This window comes from Neodiprion virginianus, chromosome 6 (assembly GCF_021901495.1).
Source record: "Neodiprion virginianus isolate iyNeoVirg1 chromosome 6, iyNeoVirg1.1, whole genome shotgun sequence".
Taxonomy (NCBI): Eukaryota; Metazoa; Arthropoda; class Insecta; order Hymenoptera; family Diprionidae; genus Neodiprion; species Neodiprion virginianus.
Window position 1 is genome coordinate 20,072,575 of NC_060882.1, and position 17,246 is coordinate 20,089,820.

A 17,246-nucleotide genomic window follows, 5' to 3' on the forward strand; every position below is an offset into this window, starting at 1 on the left:
CTTTGTCCCGTCGACAAACACATTTGTTATTCTAATATGCCCTAATATTATTATCGCACTGTCCGAACTAACCACGCGCGCTTTCAAAATTACTCCGGTAGCTTCTATTCGTTCTCGTAGCTATACGTTGGAAACTAATTTTTTTCATTTACTTCTGATCGTTTAGTTTCATTACTGATAGAAAGAGAAGGACGATATCGTAGACTTTTGAGCAAGGCTGAAGTAAAAGTTCAGGTTATACAAGTTGCTGACAAAATTTTGACAGCCAATTTGGAAGTTGATCCCAAAACTCCAGCTGCGATTGGTTTCGATTAGTTCGTACGCCGTCGCGTTGACGTATCAAATTATTGCCACCTAACGAAAGACAAAAAGGCTGTCGAGTCGTCAAACGGTATAAAACTCCAACAAAGACCGCCTGATTAGGTATAATTAAAACAAGGGCGAGTAATTACTGACCTCGCTGTGGCTCAAAGATTCGATAAACAAGTATAAAAATAAATTACGTCGATCCCTAGTTGATACATGGCAACGGCATGTACTTCGTTCAGAACAGATTGGAAACCTGTTCATTATAGTATAATACACGAGGTTCAAGTTTCGTATCCGTTTATTGAAATTAATTGCAAGTAGTAAAAGCCTGACGTTCAATTTCTAATGCATCTCCAAAACTATTCAATTTCTAATCTTATCCGGTACTACAAGTTGTGCTTTGATTCGAAAAAAGGAGAAAGTCGATTACTTTGTGCTTTATCCGGGATCAATAGGTACAAGACAAGAAAAAGTCTGTTTCATATTATCCAGCACTTTTCAAGAGCAGTAATAAATTTGCTCACGTAGCAAAAACCGTGTCATCAATTGCTTCACCGATTGTGAGGATGGCGTATACCTCTCCAATGTTTGACAGATATCAACCCTTTTATCACGTCTGTTCCACGCCGTGTTCGCGCGATCCTGCTACGCGCGTGAAACGCTGTAACCATGGCGCATGTACAGCGCTAATATCCGGTAGAGATCCATTGTATTTCCGCAAGCGTGTGGGGCGTGAGTCTCTGTTATTTGCAACAAAAAGCAACAGTCGCCCGGGTCCGTTCGGGGATGTATACGGGGCAAATCCGGGTATACGCTGCAATCGGAGCCGTGTGTATGAACTTTGCCGGAGAGCCGCCTGCCGGATGAAAATTGTGTTTTGTAAATGCCGAGTGGTAGACATGAAACCAGCATGGCGGATGCTTACAAATAGTTAAAGGGCGGCACCCCGTCTATACGCTACTGCTTTTAATACACTTTTCTTTTGTCCAAGAATTAAACGAGGTTGCGCAAGAGGGTGAAAAAGGTTCAGGTCGACCGAGGGAACGAACGCGAAGGTTGGGGGTCCTCCCACCTCCCCTACCGACCCGTATTTTACTCGTATTTATTAAGGTACATGTATGTATTTCCTCTCAACCGCCATCGGTGTCGTACCATGACTTACGATGGTTCTTTCCGGTGTAATTTTAATTTTCGGATTATCTAAGAATATCGTCTGTTTTCTTCAACCGAGAACCTTGCGTTTCGTCGCACGCGCAAAGCCGAACCAATTGATGTCAGACTCGTGCAATCGAATGCCGATGACGTAAAGTTCACTTTGATCGGATCAATGAATATTTCACAACCATCAGAAACGACGAGGTCCTCATCTTATCTACCGGAGATATCCAGATGTACCGAATTTCCAAAAAGATACGGACGAGGAGCCGGAAACGTACACTAACTTCAACAGTCGCCTCTTATACTCGCCGAGAACGTGTTCCGCCTGAAATTACATACACAACCGCTGCACTGGGTAAAAGCTGTTCATGAAAAAATCTGCAATCAGTGCATCAGAAACTGGAAGCACCAGGTTCTCCGTTGCGATGCCGGCGTTTTCCCATCATAAATAATTCATCGCGAGGTCTGTGTCTATGGTTATCGAACAGCTTGTTCCAGCCTTCAGACTTTCGATCCGGCTGTGTCGCAGACGTTGACCGACCTTGCAAAGCAACAAGCGTCGTTCTTCTCGATCAGTTGTAAAAGGACACGCGTCGTCCTGGGGTTGCTGAACGCAGATGCGATCGCTCCTGGAACGAACTGCGGCCGGGTCTTGGACCGTGCCTCTCAGCGGCCTGCAACAGCGACTACCAATGGCGAGGTAATCGAAGGTGCGGAAGAGCATTAATTTGCAGTTGGCGGACACGCGACGGACGAAAGCAGCCATGGATCGAGCTCGCCGCAAGCTGGGCTCGAAGTAGGAGCAGAGAAGAGCAAATAGCAGCAAATAGGAGCAAATAGAAGGAGCAAATATGAGGCCGGCACAAAGCTCCCGGAGTATAAGAGGTCGGACATATCGTTTCGCAGGTAGAAGCAAAGGTTGAGATCAATATCTGAACGCGGTGGGTGTGGCTTCGGCACGAACCACGGTCGTTCTCCGGTCTGGTTGGGTGACTGGTCCCTCCGGGCGACGCTGACGTTCCGGAAAAGAGGCGGGGACATCCGGGCCTCCGGGTTGATGGAGGGGCATCGTGGTGCCGGTGAGCCAGCTCGTAAATCATAACCATCCAGTTGCTTGGTGCATGCCGGCGAAAACACCGAGAAAAGCCACCCTCGATAACCAACGCCGAACTCAACCCCCGAAGACGGCCGACCGGCGTCCAAGCGACGATTTCGATGAACGTTGCCTCGCTCTGATCACCGTCGCATCGGGACACGTTAACAGTTTATAACCTTGCGGGTGTGGATTAGGACTTGTGCAGTGAAGGTGTGTGATTATCCGCGTGGTTGTGCTTCGTCTTCCTCCGACGAAATGTGCAGCAACGAGAGTCCGCCGCCGACGAAGGAGCCCCTCGCCGTTGGTCTCGGGGTCGGCAACCCCATGGCGGGCTTTCTCCCCGGGTTCGAACACTACCGGCTTCAATACTACTACGCGATGGCCGAGCGACTGCGTCTGGCCCAGCAGCTTCACCCCCAGCATCCGGGCGTCGGGCATCCTTCGGCCGGCGGTCCGTCGGCTCACCTGGGAATGACGGCGGGCTTTCCCGCGCCGCTGCCGCTCTATCCAGCCGCCGGGTACCCGAGCAGGCTCGCCTTGTCGATGGCCCTGCTGCACCCCCATCACCAGCGGATCCCCGAGGAGCCGAAGCCCCAGCACAGCTACATCGGGTTGATCGCCATGGCGATCCTCTCCTCGCCCGACAAGAAGCTCGTCCTCTCGGACATCTATCAACACATCCTCGAGCACTATCCTTACTTCAGGACGCGGGGACCGGGATGGAGGAACTCGATACGGCACAACCTCTCATTGAACGACTGCTTCGTAAAGTCCGGAAGGAGCGCCAACGGCAAGGGTCACTACTGGGCCATCCACCCCGCCAACCTCGAGGACTTTCGTCGCGGCGACTTCCGGAGGCGCAAGGCCCAGCGCAAGGTACGCAGGCACATGGGCCTTGCCGTCGACGAGGAACCCGACAGTCCCAGTCCGCCTCCGCTGCCGGCAACGCCGCCGCCCCCGGCGCTGGGACCGCCGGTGGTAACTGCCCAGGCGATTTCCGGGATGTGGACGCCGCATCATCACTTCCACGGACAGTCGATGCAGGCCTCGCAACCCTCGAGGAAGCGCCAGTTCGACGTCGCCTCGCTCCTCGCCCCCGACGATCAGATCGACGTTCTCAGACCAGCGAAGACTCGACGGTTCAGCTGCAGCGAGGACGAACACGAGCTTCAGGAACCGGAACAGGAAATCGACCACGACGAAGAGGACGTGGACGTCGACGGCGTTCCCGAACCCAACGTCCTGCCGCCCAGCCCGCCATCGAGCAGCCCCGTTTCCAAAGCATCGCCGACGAATCTCTGCTGGACCAGTCCTGGACAGACTGCTTCGCCGCCTTTCTCCGCCATTCATCTTCACAATCATTTGCATGTTAGGAATTATTACACGCCGACTAATCCCGGTTCGGGTTCGAGTATTTAAACGATCGTAGATGTTCGGAGATGTCGTTTATTTATTATTATTTTTTCTTTCTTCTCCTCTCTTTCCTCTTTCTTTGCGGTATTGTTGCCGTGGAAATGCACTCGTGCAGCGTATCGTCAGACGATATATTTATAAAATATTATTCAAAAAAATGTATAGATACACGGTTATATACACGATGTAAATATTAGAAGGCGGTGTATAATAATACGTGTTACGTGAGACTGACGCGATCTTGACTATTTAAAATGTTACATATATATAGATAAAATGTACGGAGATAAGAATTTTAGATTTTATTAATTGTCTATATGAAGCATACAAATATATATATACACATATATATGTATATGTATATATATGTATGTATGTATAATTCACAATTAGGTAACGAGTGTATGAAAAATGTATATTTATATATATGCATTATTACTATTGTGTACAAATTAATCCTTATGTGTATAATATCAAACTAGATGCGTATGTACATATTATATTATATTTGAATAATAATCGGGTAAATTTGACGCGACGTCGAAACTTCGGCTCGTGACGCGGTGGTCAATGAGAAAATTGAAATTTAGAATTACCTTTAGCAGAGCGTCGCTCCGCTCAGCCTTTAAATATAATAAAACTACCTTGACGCCGTAGCCGCGCGAAGTATATGTAAAATATGAAAAGATTTAATAAAACTGTTCTCATAATTATATCATCAGCTTTCGATATTATCGTGATATTGTACGTTTAATCTGACGAATTCTTCTCTCCTCCTTCGTTTATCCGAACCAATTGCAACCGGCTGATGATGTCAAGTTTTGATACTACCGTTGTCAAAAATGGCGGAGCAATCTCATCTTTTTACTTGATTTGAATAAAATTCCGTTGAATATACCGAATTTATGTGTAAGTACTTGCGGCTTTTTTTTATTTACTGTTCAAATTTCTTCTCCATAGAGACAACTGTCTCGTATACTACGAGTAATTTTGATAACGGGACAGCCTTTGTTTTCAAACTAACTGAATTTCATTCCAGTTTGCGCAATTGAGTTTCAATCGATTCGTGTAAAATTCATTAAGCTATCGAAGTGGAATTCGCGTTCTCTGTGAATTTAAAAATTACATAGACACTCGATACCTCATTTAGATGCTCGACGTTCGATTACGATCTCTGCTTTCTGACACCCTCTGCCACTATACGGAGCATAAGTATTCTAACAAAAAACCATGACGAGTTGTTTGAGAACAAGCTTAGCTACTTTACTTGAACCAAGTGAAAAAATAGAGTAAATTTCCCGAAGATATGTTTAATTTAAATTAGATAATCAAATATCCCTCGTATCCATCGCCGAATCTAAATGCGTGATTATGAATTAATAGCCTGCTATCCGAATGTAAAAATAAAAACTCCCCACGATTAGAAGAAATTTAATGTAATCCCGAACCTATTATAGAATTTATTTCACCGACAGAAGTTTTACCTACTTGCGCATCTACTTTGGTAAATCAATTTTGGTCTATAATGGATTAAAAAAAAAAATGTACTTTACGAAAGGTGAATTGCATTTTCACAGATTCACGTGCAAATAAACATATATCTGTTTCAAATAAGAATTTCTCTGAAGGCCGAGTACAGTTGAGCGTCCGCGACAAATAATATTAGTTTTTAACATATACGGTGATTTCTTCGTTTTCACGGCAGAAGTGTAAATATGCAAAAAGTGTACAACTTGAAAGTTGAACATTAATTGACTTGACTGATTATCTATTTTTTGCGTGTAAAATCGTTTGATTTCTGTCTATACATATCGGTATATAGATGATTCATCTTATGCGTATAATTGAGCCCACCCAAAACTAATAGAAACTATGTACATCGAGGTTGTACAAACTGCCACCGCGGTTTGTCGTGTTCAAATATTGAACCTGAACGTTGCTTTGTGAATATCAAAACTGTAGAAAACTTTGCGTGGTAACCGCGTTGTTACCAAGCGCTACTTCTCGCTTCGTATAACTTTTTAAACATTGCTTTTACCCGTACGGGCATTTCCTGGCACGAAGGCCGACATCGCCAACCGCTACTTTCGTTCCATTATTATTATTATTATTTTATTATTATCACAATTATTGTAATTTTTTTTCCAAACTCAAGCCACTCGATCTAACGTCATAAAATCAACACACCGAACAGTAAACTTCATAAACCATCCTAATTATCCGGTACAACAAATCGTATAAGGTGCACAAAGGCTCCGTAGGACCGAAACTTTATCCAAGTATTGCTTGGATCGGTTATCCGATCAGTCATCGCCGTAGCGAATTGTCTAGCTAAGTAAATAAAAAAAGAAACCATAAAAAAGAATGCACGGTAAGCATGGGAAAGATATTCGCAACGTGGAATACCAACGTACGTCAAATGTGCACGTTTCGTTTGGGAACGGGATAAGCCAATGATCTCGCCTAATGGTTTGTTTTTATTTGCTCGAAAAACTTGTGACAGTAAATACGGCCTCTTGGTTCATATTTAATCGTTTAATCACTACTTGCCTACCCACTTAGCCCAACTCCAACCTCCGTCGGTTTGTTTATTTTTGCTAAATAGTTTGCTCGTGCAGGCTTAGATTTACGATTTGTCTCGTCTTTGAGGCATTTACCACCCCGGAGGATCCTAAGTTGGCAAAAGCTTCTTACCTTTCGTTCCACCAGTTTAAGTCTACCTGTACCCAACTTGTTTCCCAGTCCGGGCTAATCAACCGAGTGTTTGGTTTTTCCTAATGCTCTTCGTAATGCTAGACAGGATCAGTAGTCAGACTCGTCCGGTTCGTGACCTCGGCCTCTATCGAGGACTTTACTCCACTTTACTTGAAACTTCACCGATCGACAATCATTGCTCTTCGAAAAGTTCCTGCTCTTACCCTGACCTCACGTGCTAACGACGAAACGATCTATTTGTGGCAAATAACGTAAATCCATGCCATACTTTTTGGATAAATTTTACGAAACATGTGATTCTGTCGTCATCGAGATAATCCGACGTGCTAATACGTTGAGGTACCTTCTCTTCGATGTCGAACAGTTGACGATGTTTCTATCGCTTCTTATAAATCATAGAGCAAATATTTTTGCACAGATTTAGACAACGCGAAAATCGGACCTGCTTCAGTCATTGGCGAATAGAGTTTTCCTGAGGTGTCACTTGAAACTTTGAATCATAGTGAATTTTATTAATTTTTCTTTCGACATTTGTGTTTACAGCGTAAGCCTGTATCGTTTTCTCTATCTCTCTCTTCTCGTCTTTGAAGCTGAAGCGTGAATCTACGGTTTCTTGTTTATGGTATTTCGAGCAATATTTAACAAATTGCTTTCATTCGTTCGTCGGGTTTCCTCTCGGCGGTTGCCGGTCCCTGCTGGGATTTGTGTGGGGTAGGTAGCATCCGTAATACGCTTGTGGGGTTTCATTTGATGAACGGAAAGACAATGCGAACACGATATAAGCTACGGACTTCCATCGTCACTTATGCGTTGTTTGATCCGTCCGCCAGTCTACCGATCGATGAATTCGAAATTGCCTGAAAAAATCCTCTCCGAGTTTCGTGCAAAGAAACACAAAGGGCGATAGCGGGAGAGGCTAAACTCCTCTGGTTTTCCGAGACGCGTATAATTCCCGTCGTGCCTCGCATATCCGCCACCGTGGAAATCCACCCTTGCGGATCAGGTCGAAGAGCAGCACGGGGTGTTAAGAAAATAACCCGCCGTTTTTAGAACAGATTCGACTCCGCACACACGGTGAGCCCGGCATCGCGTTTGTTGATTTTTGCCGCGAAATAGAACTGTGTCTTCAAGTTTTCGAATATTTAACAAATAATGACTGCGCAGTCGTGGCTCCTCTTCCACACCTGCCATTGTCAGACTCACCGGTCTTCGGACCGCGTAGACAGATCGGAGCCCCGACTTGCGTGAAACCGCTTCGTCCGGCTTACCTGGAGGGAAAAATCCAGCATCTCTTCACTCGGCACGGCCTGTTGACGAGGGAACAATATTTTTCTATCACGCGGTTCGCACCAAATATACCTATTAGGTATACGTACAATCCACATACCCATATACTTGGATATGCATATACGCGTGTAACGGACCATGCATGTGAAAAATTCCACCCTTGCAGAGCGGACTCTTCGAAGGTATTTTCCCAGCCTCTTATTGCGTTTATTTTTCAAAATTCAACACCGCGCTGCAAAATAGCATGCTCGTACCACCCGACCGGCGTATCGCAGCCACCCATCTTTACACAGCGACCAAGCGGGCGAAATCGAGTAAACAGGAACTGCCCGTCAACTCGAAGCTATTTTCACGTCATTCACCTCCGAATGAAAACCAAACGCCGCTTCCGAATTAGGCCCAATCCTCAGACTTCCATTCGTCGAGTCTTGCCCAACGCCTTTTGTCGTGGTTGAGTATGCAGATCAGGTTCCTACCGGGTGTTGCATCTTTCTTGCATCACGGTTGGGCATCAATCTCCACTGTGCACATATATACATGTATACGCGGTCGTCAGCCGTTGTGTATGTATCGGCCGGTGTCGTCAGGCGACCTGATCTCGTTAACCTCGCTGTTGCCTGCAAATGGATTTGCGGCTGCGCAGATTACGATCTGCCACCATGATTCTCGGCCGCCACCTCTCAACGACGACCTCGGCTATCGCGATGACTGAAGCTCCGTCAGCTTACGCGATTCGATTGTTATATCCGTTATGGATTCTCGCGGAATAAACCGCGCCGTTTTTTAACGTCGAACCCTCGGCGTCTTGTTTGCATCGGAATCGATCGACGCTCGTTCTCTGTCCGTAATCAATCCCATCGTTGAATCTCTCCTTAGTGCAACATCGGTCGTCCTGGAGGTGGAAAACGTATCGTAACACTCGTTGCCGGTCGAGTGATCGGTTATCAAGCGAATATCGGGGGGGGGGGTCGATTTCACGTCCGAAATCCACGTGCAGGCAACGACGAATCTCGAGTAGGAACATCGAGCAAATCCTTCTTTGAACTTCTTGGATGTCTGTTGAGCCCCAAGGGTGGCAATCTCGACTGCTTTGCGGTTTCAGGTAAAACGGTCCGTTCGATTTTCGAGTGCTTTGGGGATAGGCCGCCGCAGGACTCGGTCTTCCCATTCACTCGTTCATTCATTTCTTCCACGGATCTTTAGAGGGCACAAGTATTTCCCAGATCAAGGTGTATACCCGGCCCAACCGAACCTCGATGTCACCACCGTCGGAAGGTCAGGTGTCACGTGTGACGCCGTAATGCCTAATAATCCATTTATGGGTCTTTGGTACCGCATTCGCCTCAATGGCTGACTACCTCAGTTGTATTCTTAGGACTCGTAAATCTCTCACCGACAGTCCGGTTCCCCATTCGATAATCCCACCACAATTCGCATTCCGATTCTCAACCATGTACGTCTCCTCATTAGACACTCTCTCTCCGGTCTTTTATTTATCGACGGATCAAATCGAGCCTTTAATATTCATTTCCGATGCTTTTGTCTTCTTTATTTTCACATCGAGTGCACACGGCTAAGGAAGCAAGAAGGATCAAAGACCAAGGTGCATCGTCCGGTAAGTGCTGAAAATTTTGTTATTCACGCGAATTCTGGAACCGAATATACGACGTATTACTTGTGAGAAGAGTCACAACAAACGGTCGAGTTTATTTTCGCTTCAGTTGTCGATAAAAATGTTCTCGGTTCACGGGATTCTCGACACGCGTTGGTCTCGAGTTTATTAGGTACACAATAGGTATTATATTTGGGCGTGAGTAGTACAATAATTATTTTTCCTTTAGACTGACTTTGCTGCTCGGATACATCCGTACAATTAACACCGCGATTCCCCGTGTCGAACCGTGGAATTACTACCCATGGTAACGACAGCGGGCAACGTTCTCCAAGGTTCTACCTCCTGCCGCGGCGACGGCAGCTGTTCTTTGGTGCAAATATAAATACAACCGGTGACAATGGGATCAAAATATTTAAAGGAATCGGTCAGAGTTTAATAATAATTGTTGCAAACTACTTTATCGTTCATCGGACCAGTCATAATACGCCTGTTCCGATTTAACGCCTTGAACTTACGGTTCAGAGGACTGCAGATGACATTTTTATCCCAACCTTCGGAATATTTTTAGTTCAATTTCCGTCGTTTTTTCGTTTCCTAATGATTAACAACGTTTCTAACGTTTTTCCTAAGTTATTTGGCATCAATTTTTGACGTCGAATCGATATTTTTCGTCAAGTTCACAAGGAAGATAAAGTTGAATGATTACACAAGTTCCATCGCTATCTCGGAAGACAACTACTAAGGTTTAAAAAAAAATTTAAGAATAAATAGGAGCTTACCAAAACGTTCGTAATGTATGTTTTGTACATCATACGCGTTGAAAATTCGAAGATTATCGTATTATACAAAGCTGCGCGAACTGCAAAGCGCGTAATGCCTGGCTAAAAGCTTTCGAATTTGCAAACCTGTGACCAACGTTGTGCCAAAGCATTCACTCGTGAATTTCCACCACGTTCGCAGCCGCGGTGTATTACAGTAGTCAATGTGGCGGTTCCACACACAGCTATTATTATAAAATCATATTACGATCTTTTGCCATTGTTCCAACAAAAGGCATAAATGTTACCAAAAATATCTAATGCCCGCACATCACCACAAAATGTTTGACAACATCCTGAGTGTAAAAAATGTATAGTTACACGCACGCACAACAACAATAATAATAATAATAATAATAATAATAATAATAATAATAATAATAAAATCTACACTATCGTACCAAACGAGAATATTTTTCGTGCCGGCCGACGTCCGAGTAAATTAATAAGAGTCCGATTATTCCAAACAAGGTGTCTCTAACTTTGTTGTCTGCCAATTTCACAGTGGTACAAATTATCATACTCCCAGGCAAATGTAACAGCGTACAGAAAAAGACATTCTTGTACGGATAAGGGAGAAAAACGTTGGCAGCATCGTTTCGTCCTGTGTGTATAAAAGCCACAGACGGTGCACGTGATCAAGTATCAATCCTGTTCGTTTTGGTCGGTAAGGACTCTTCGGTGTGTAACCGAGCATATGATCGAATGTTGCGGGGTCTGTGTTAGCTGCGGCTTCTCGAGTTCTGGAGTGTCCTCGATCGGCCGACGGGCAAACCTGAATTAGAAACAAATTCGAATCAAATTCTAAACTTGGTTTACCAGGCTTTTTCCGCGTCCGGAACCCGGGTCATCCGTGCGTGAATCGGCTTTCGGGATTCCGGATTCACGATTCAGGATTCCTCTTGGGTCTCGCCTCGAGGACCGCCGTGACGTGCTCCGGGCGTTCCCTCGCCCAGATGCAAACTGAATTTTGATTCATTCCTATTCCACACTGCCGGGTGTAATAAGACGAGTAAATGGCAAGCGAATAGTTGTCAGCGGTATTCAAGGTGCGTGGGCGCAAACGGTTATTGCTAATAGCTGTCTGATCAAGTTTCGAAAACAACTCAGTTATCCCGTCTTTCATGTAGTTTCAAATCATTGGTCAATAATGCGTTACACCGTCCGTCCAAATGTTTAACACACACGCGAAGTATGAGGTGAACGAGTAAAAGTGGGCCGAAGTTAAAATCTAGGTAAATCGAAGCACTCACCTTACTTTTAGCACAATGTAAACAAATTTACCGACGTCGAAGGAAGGTAGAAACTGTAAATTAGCCGAAAGACGAAGGTGTCACGTGTCTTGTTTTCTTTGGCAAATTTATGATCTTTGATGAAAACCGTTTTATCTTCGACTGTTATTCTTGGATAATTTTTTCCCCGCATATAAGTAATAAGTTATATACTTAGCCTGCATCAAATGAATGGACAAAACGTTCTTACGCGGAGTTCGAGATGTCTGCTGGAAGTGAGTCCGATTGTAAAAATATTAGCCGAAGAATATAAAGAAGAAAAAATGGTCCGAAGGTGTGCTATTTATAAAGCCTTTGTATGCATCTCCTGTTTGCACTGCGGCCACCAGTAGCTATGTGATCGAAGTGTCCCCACAATATTTCTTTACACACGTCCCTATTTTTTACACGCGCACACATCCAGACTCTCGGCTAATGGATCCACTCGAGACTACTTCTGCAGACGCAAACACCGTCGCCATGCTTTTCAAAACTCTTACCCGTCCACGGTCGCTACTTCTGTTCTCGAACCGCGTATTATAAACAATCCTCGTCGTATTTTTCCTCCGTACGAACAACAATCGACGAGTAACAACCGGTCTTCGTTCCTAAGGTCTAAATTTCGGACTCCCATTCATCGCCCGTTCGTAAAACTGCGCGGATCAGATGATGAAACAGCAACGCCTAGTCGGTTCGAAACTACACGGCGCAGGGAATTTCTTCATATCCCGAGTCCCAGCGAGCGTTAATTCTGCAGTGCAGAGTTTCGGCACGCAATGGCATTACCGATTGGTTACAAGGTTAGTAACGGGAGCAGGCAGTTTTACCGTCGACGAAACCTGATCGCTTGATTCACCGAGGTGACGCGTCCCTCGGGAAGAAGATGGTTGCCATCCTCCGTACGAAATTTCTCGATGAATCCCGAGGGGTAGCCACAGGCAGCGTTTAGCTGGCTAATATACATTATCCGACTAACGCATTTTGCCTCAACCTGCACACGTCTCTTATCGCCCATTGTTGTCCTCGGGCCCGCTTATGAAACGATAATTCGTTCATATTTCCTTCTTTTTTTTTCTTATCCTCTCCCTCTCCTTCTCTTTCTCTTTCATTTTCTCCATGTAGGCCACGTTATTTTCTATTTCACAAGGACGAACAACAGCAGCAGATCCGACGTACTGATATATTATATGTTTACCCGCGCGTCAAGCAAGCTCATAAATAATTGAGTTGATCCCTCGCGTTTCTAGCTGAAGAGTTTGTTGGAAAACAACTCCACGGAGTCTGAGTAATGTTGAACGCAAGTTATTAACGATACGGAATTTGTCTGAGAGGTTTTTTTTTTTTTTTTTTCGTTTTACTTTTTTTTTACACAGATAAAAATGTGAGGAATTGTTTATGATTTAAAATGTTGCCGAAAAATATTTATTTTCCATAGAACATGAATATCAGTCCGAAGATATATGTAAACGGATAAAAAAAACGTAATGATTTCATTCTGTGCCATCGGGCCTGTAGTTACCCTTAGGCAATATACGAGCCCTGCAACTCACCCTCGGTGAATATCGGAACTCCCGATGATTACCGAGTTACTTTAAATAGGGTATAGTGTTTAGGGACAGGCTGAAGCCCGCGTAATTTTCATCACCGATTGCAGGAATTTATTGCCTCAAATTTCACATACGATTGTCCAACCCCCCATTCAAAATGGGACCGATACCAATTACGACGACACCTCCCGAAAACCTGAGATTATCAGAGCCTGTAGGCCTTGAAATACTTCTTCGAAATCACGAAATTATGTGAAAGTACGTTACGGGATTAAACGACGCCGCGATAAATTGATGGGAATGAGGTATTTGTCTATTTTCAATCTGCAGCCACGTTCTTCGACGATACGGAAAAATTTAATTTATTTCTAACGGACAAACGACGGATGGATCTGCACGAAACCTTTGGCTATGACGGATATGTCACGCCGTAGCTACAACTCGGCGTCGAATTCCGCTTGTAGATTCGGTTCACGTGCAAGATGGCGGCTGTAGTTTGCTCCCGGCATGCACCGTCTCCCTTGGCGCTCCCGTTCTCGGGGGCAGAGATACCGGCGTCGGGACGTTCGGTGTTGGTTAGGCGTCCCAACAGTTTGACGACATACCCATTACGCTCGGGAGGAGCGAGGCAGAAGCCCAAGTTTAGGCTTGGGGTGGTTCGCCGAGAAGTACAGAGCTCGCGGGGTTTACTCCGTCGGCGAAGAGAACCGGATGATTCGAGGTCGCGTGGTGCGAGGAGCTCGACGAAGCGGTTGGGTCCAACTGGGAAGGGGCGAACAGCTATTTGCGCGTCTTTGTATAAAATAAACGCCGGTTAGAGGTAGCTCTGAATACTAATTTCACCCCGACAGCTTGCTGTTCGCGCGGAGTCGGGTCGGGGGATGAACAATTTGGCGAGACAACTTATACGTCACCTCAAAAGGGACGAATCGGTGCCCGCCCTTGTGCCTTCGTCTGTACGTGCACCTCTACAGCCTAGGCTGATCCTGGAACCCGAGAGCTCCAGATTCCGGGCAACACACGAACCGACATGTCTGCATGACGTTGAATCAACTCTCATGTTCGTTTTACCGGATACCTTATACAAGCAACTGCGAACGAGTGCGAAACAGGTTCGATGTCTTCCAACGGATGTACAGTGCAAGAATCTTTCGTCGATGCTTCTGATCGTCTGGTCTTTTCAAAGTATGCCGCGTTTCGAGTTGAATTCAATTCGCCCAGGATTTAGATCAATTTCAGTTTAGTAAGGGTAGCCGTGAGTCGATTTGCGTCCGTCAAAGATTCAGGAACGACTCGATCTTATACTCGGTTAATCTGGCTCACGTTTGCTCGGCTCTGCGGCAGGCTCTACTTCGAAACAGCGGAGTAAAGATACGACCGATACGACATTGCCGTGATCGGAGAACACAGTATTGCTCAACCCTGTACCGTGCGTGTAAAACTAGGTACTCAGTCGTTGATTCAACAGATCGGCTAATCACGCCGAGTCGTAAGCCATTCGGTAAACAATCTTAATTCAATTTAATCCGTTCCGAAGGAACCGAACGTTACGAATCGGAGAATTTTTCTGAACCGCTTGAGACGAGGATACCTATTTTAAATGCTTGGTTCGGTCCCGAGTGGCGGAGAGGGCAATGAGTGGCTAAAAGTCGGAGTTTTTGTAAACGATGCCGGGGTGTGTGGCGAGCAAACAATCGCTTGACCGCGTTGTGGAATATAAGGGCCTCGGTCATCCGCTGCTGTGGCATCCGCGTACTTGCTACCTCATACGCTACGTAGGTATGTCGTATGCACACATACGCATGTGCCTATAATACACACGTGTGAACATACCGACTACCGGTGTGTAACGCTGTGTGCCACCAGTCACTGCTACTGGGCGTAATGGAGTGTCCACTCGAATTCCTCCGACTTATACTCGGCCGGATACATCATATAGTATAGCCTTACCTATATTTATATGTATGTCGTTGTCAACATGGTCCTCTGTTTGCTCAAAACTTTAGCCCACTGCTTTGAGAGACCGATATGTACAGGAGAGCCCAACAAATACTCGAATACTTGCTTCCCCGCCCGGCAGCCATCCTGGATTCTCGATCCTGGATCAAAGATTCGAAATCAGTCCTGGCGCGTTCCTCTGATACTTTTTCCTCCGCTTCTCACGTGTCTTTACCCCGACGCTTCCCTGAATTTCCGCTCGAACGTCGCTGAAAAAATTTCTTCCTTCTCGACTGGCGGATGCCGGTGGTCAGAGATTAAATCCTTTCCTTTAAGGTTAAGGCGGATCAACGTTGACGGAACTAATCGAGCGGAAGGATTTTCAACCGGTCAAGCTCAATCGGAACGAGGATAACATCCTCTCGAATCCCCTAATCTCATCTTACCATCTTACCAACTTCGAAGACCGAGCATCGGCGAATCGTTCCGCTCCGCACGCTTCGAGGGAAATTCCCCTGCGGCGAAACCGGCGCGTACGGTAGTTGCGGAAGGCCGTAATAAGACACGCGATACCCACGGCCAAGGGAGGCTTCTCGTTCCAACGCTGACACAGCGGCAGCACAACGCGTTCGACGAATACGACGACGGTGTTGACCGTTCGTTTAAGGCTCGTATAACTCGCGGCTGTAACGTCACGCTCCGAGGAAGGGCTCACCCGTCCTGCGGGTTTGTTAGTTAAATAAACATCGCGTGTTATGTAGCGGTGTCCTGACAACACAAGACCCTTTGTTCGCCGCCGGGACGCCCGCGGATGCCCAACCACTGGCTCCCCTCGTTTCCAAGGCGTTTCTTCGCCCTTTCGCCGATTGACGATTAATGCAGACGCCGACACCCACAACACCGGCGATCGCGAGGAGAGACCCGGATCAATGTCAGAGCGCCGGTGCCGGAACAATGCGCCGAGGAAATCCTGACTAATTTCAGGTAACTCTGAACGATGCGCGAGCAAAGTGCTGGTAATTCAGCGGGATGAGACGCGTGGAATTCCTTCTTCGATTCTTCGTACCTACATGTATATATATGTATATTAGGGTGTTTCAGAAAAAAATAATTTACCACTCTACACCGTGGCATCCCCTGAAAAGTTTGTTTAGGTTAAAAAGAAAGATTCTGTGAAAAGATGAGCGGTCCACGTTACGAGGAAGATTACGCTCGTTTGATTTTTTCAATTTTTTTCTATTTTAAAAAATACTTGTTGCGGTATCTACTTCAATCAATATTTCTTTTCAGACGTTTATATTCGACCCAAAGATCGCGATCCGTAACACAACGATATATCATCCGGGAAGCTTATTCTCCTAAATTAAAAGTTTATCTTGAATTATAACTATTTTATGAGATTGAATTAATACCGATAAAGTTGTCAGACGCACTTTTCAAAAATCAACTGGAGACTTAATATTACAATTGCGGATCTTCTTTCTCATCTAAACTGATATTCTGATTGATATAAGCAATAAGAGAAAAGTCATTCGCGATCTTCGGAATCTTCTGAGAACCTTTCTTTTAACCTAAACAAGCTTGTTAGGGGGTGCCACGGTGGAAAATGGCAAATAATTGTAAGTAAATAATAAATAGTTGTTCGGAAAAAGGAGGCGCGTATCTTTCCATTTCGACGGCAGCGGGCACTACGTAGCGAAACATTGTCGTGTCGAGCCTGAATGCTGATATCGCGAATTGACGAATTATGCCGCGTAGTCCAACAATGTTGGATTCCAAATCCAGGACAATAGAGACACACCTTGGGCTATGTAGGACACTGCTTAAAAAACTCTCGCCATGCATGATTATACGTATTATTGCGCGGACAAGGGGATATTGTAAAAGTGATCAGAAATTATATTACGCCGGTCCAACCTTGCGGATTCGCCTGTCGGTTAACACAATAGGGTATAATTCAATTAGCTTCTTCTCTCGTAGCGTTAAGATATCAAATTGACACTTTGCACACTAAATTTATTCGTGCAGTCGAAAGGCCAATGACATTTTAAAAGCTCACAGCTTGTTATATCTATATGT

The 17,246-nt window shown here is 45.4% G+C and overlaps 1 protein-coding gene and 1 long non-coding RNA gene across 2 annotated transcripts in view; both read left to right on the top strand.

Annotated features, from left to right (window-relative positions):
* LOC124307307 (uncharacterized) overlaps positions 1 to 17,246 on the top strand; it is a 79,790-nt gene that overhangs the window by 47,372 nt on the left and 15,172 nt on the right. The gene's annotated exons all lie outside the window — the stretch shown is intronic.
* Positions 2,600 to 4,276, top strand: LOC124307306 (fork head domain-containing protein FD4). The gene has a single exon (XM_046768832.1). The coding sequence runs from the start codon at positions 2,819 to 2,821 to the stop codon at positions 3,980 to 3,982; it is 1,164 nt and encodes a 387-aa protein (XP_046624788.1). The 5' UTR covers positions 2,600 to 2,818; the 3' UTR covers positions 3,983 to 4,276.

Coding starts and splice junctions, on each gene's coding strand:
- LOC124307306 (XM_046768832.1), top strand. CDS start 2,819: ATGTGCAGCAACGAGAGTCCGCCGCCGACGAAGGAGCCCCTCGCCGTT.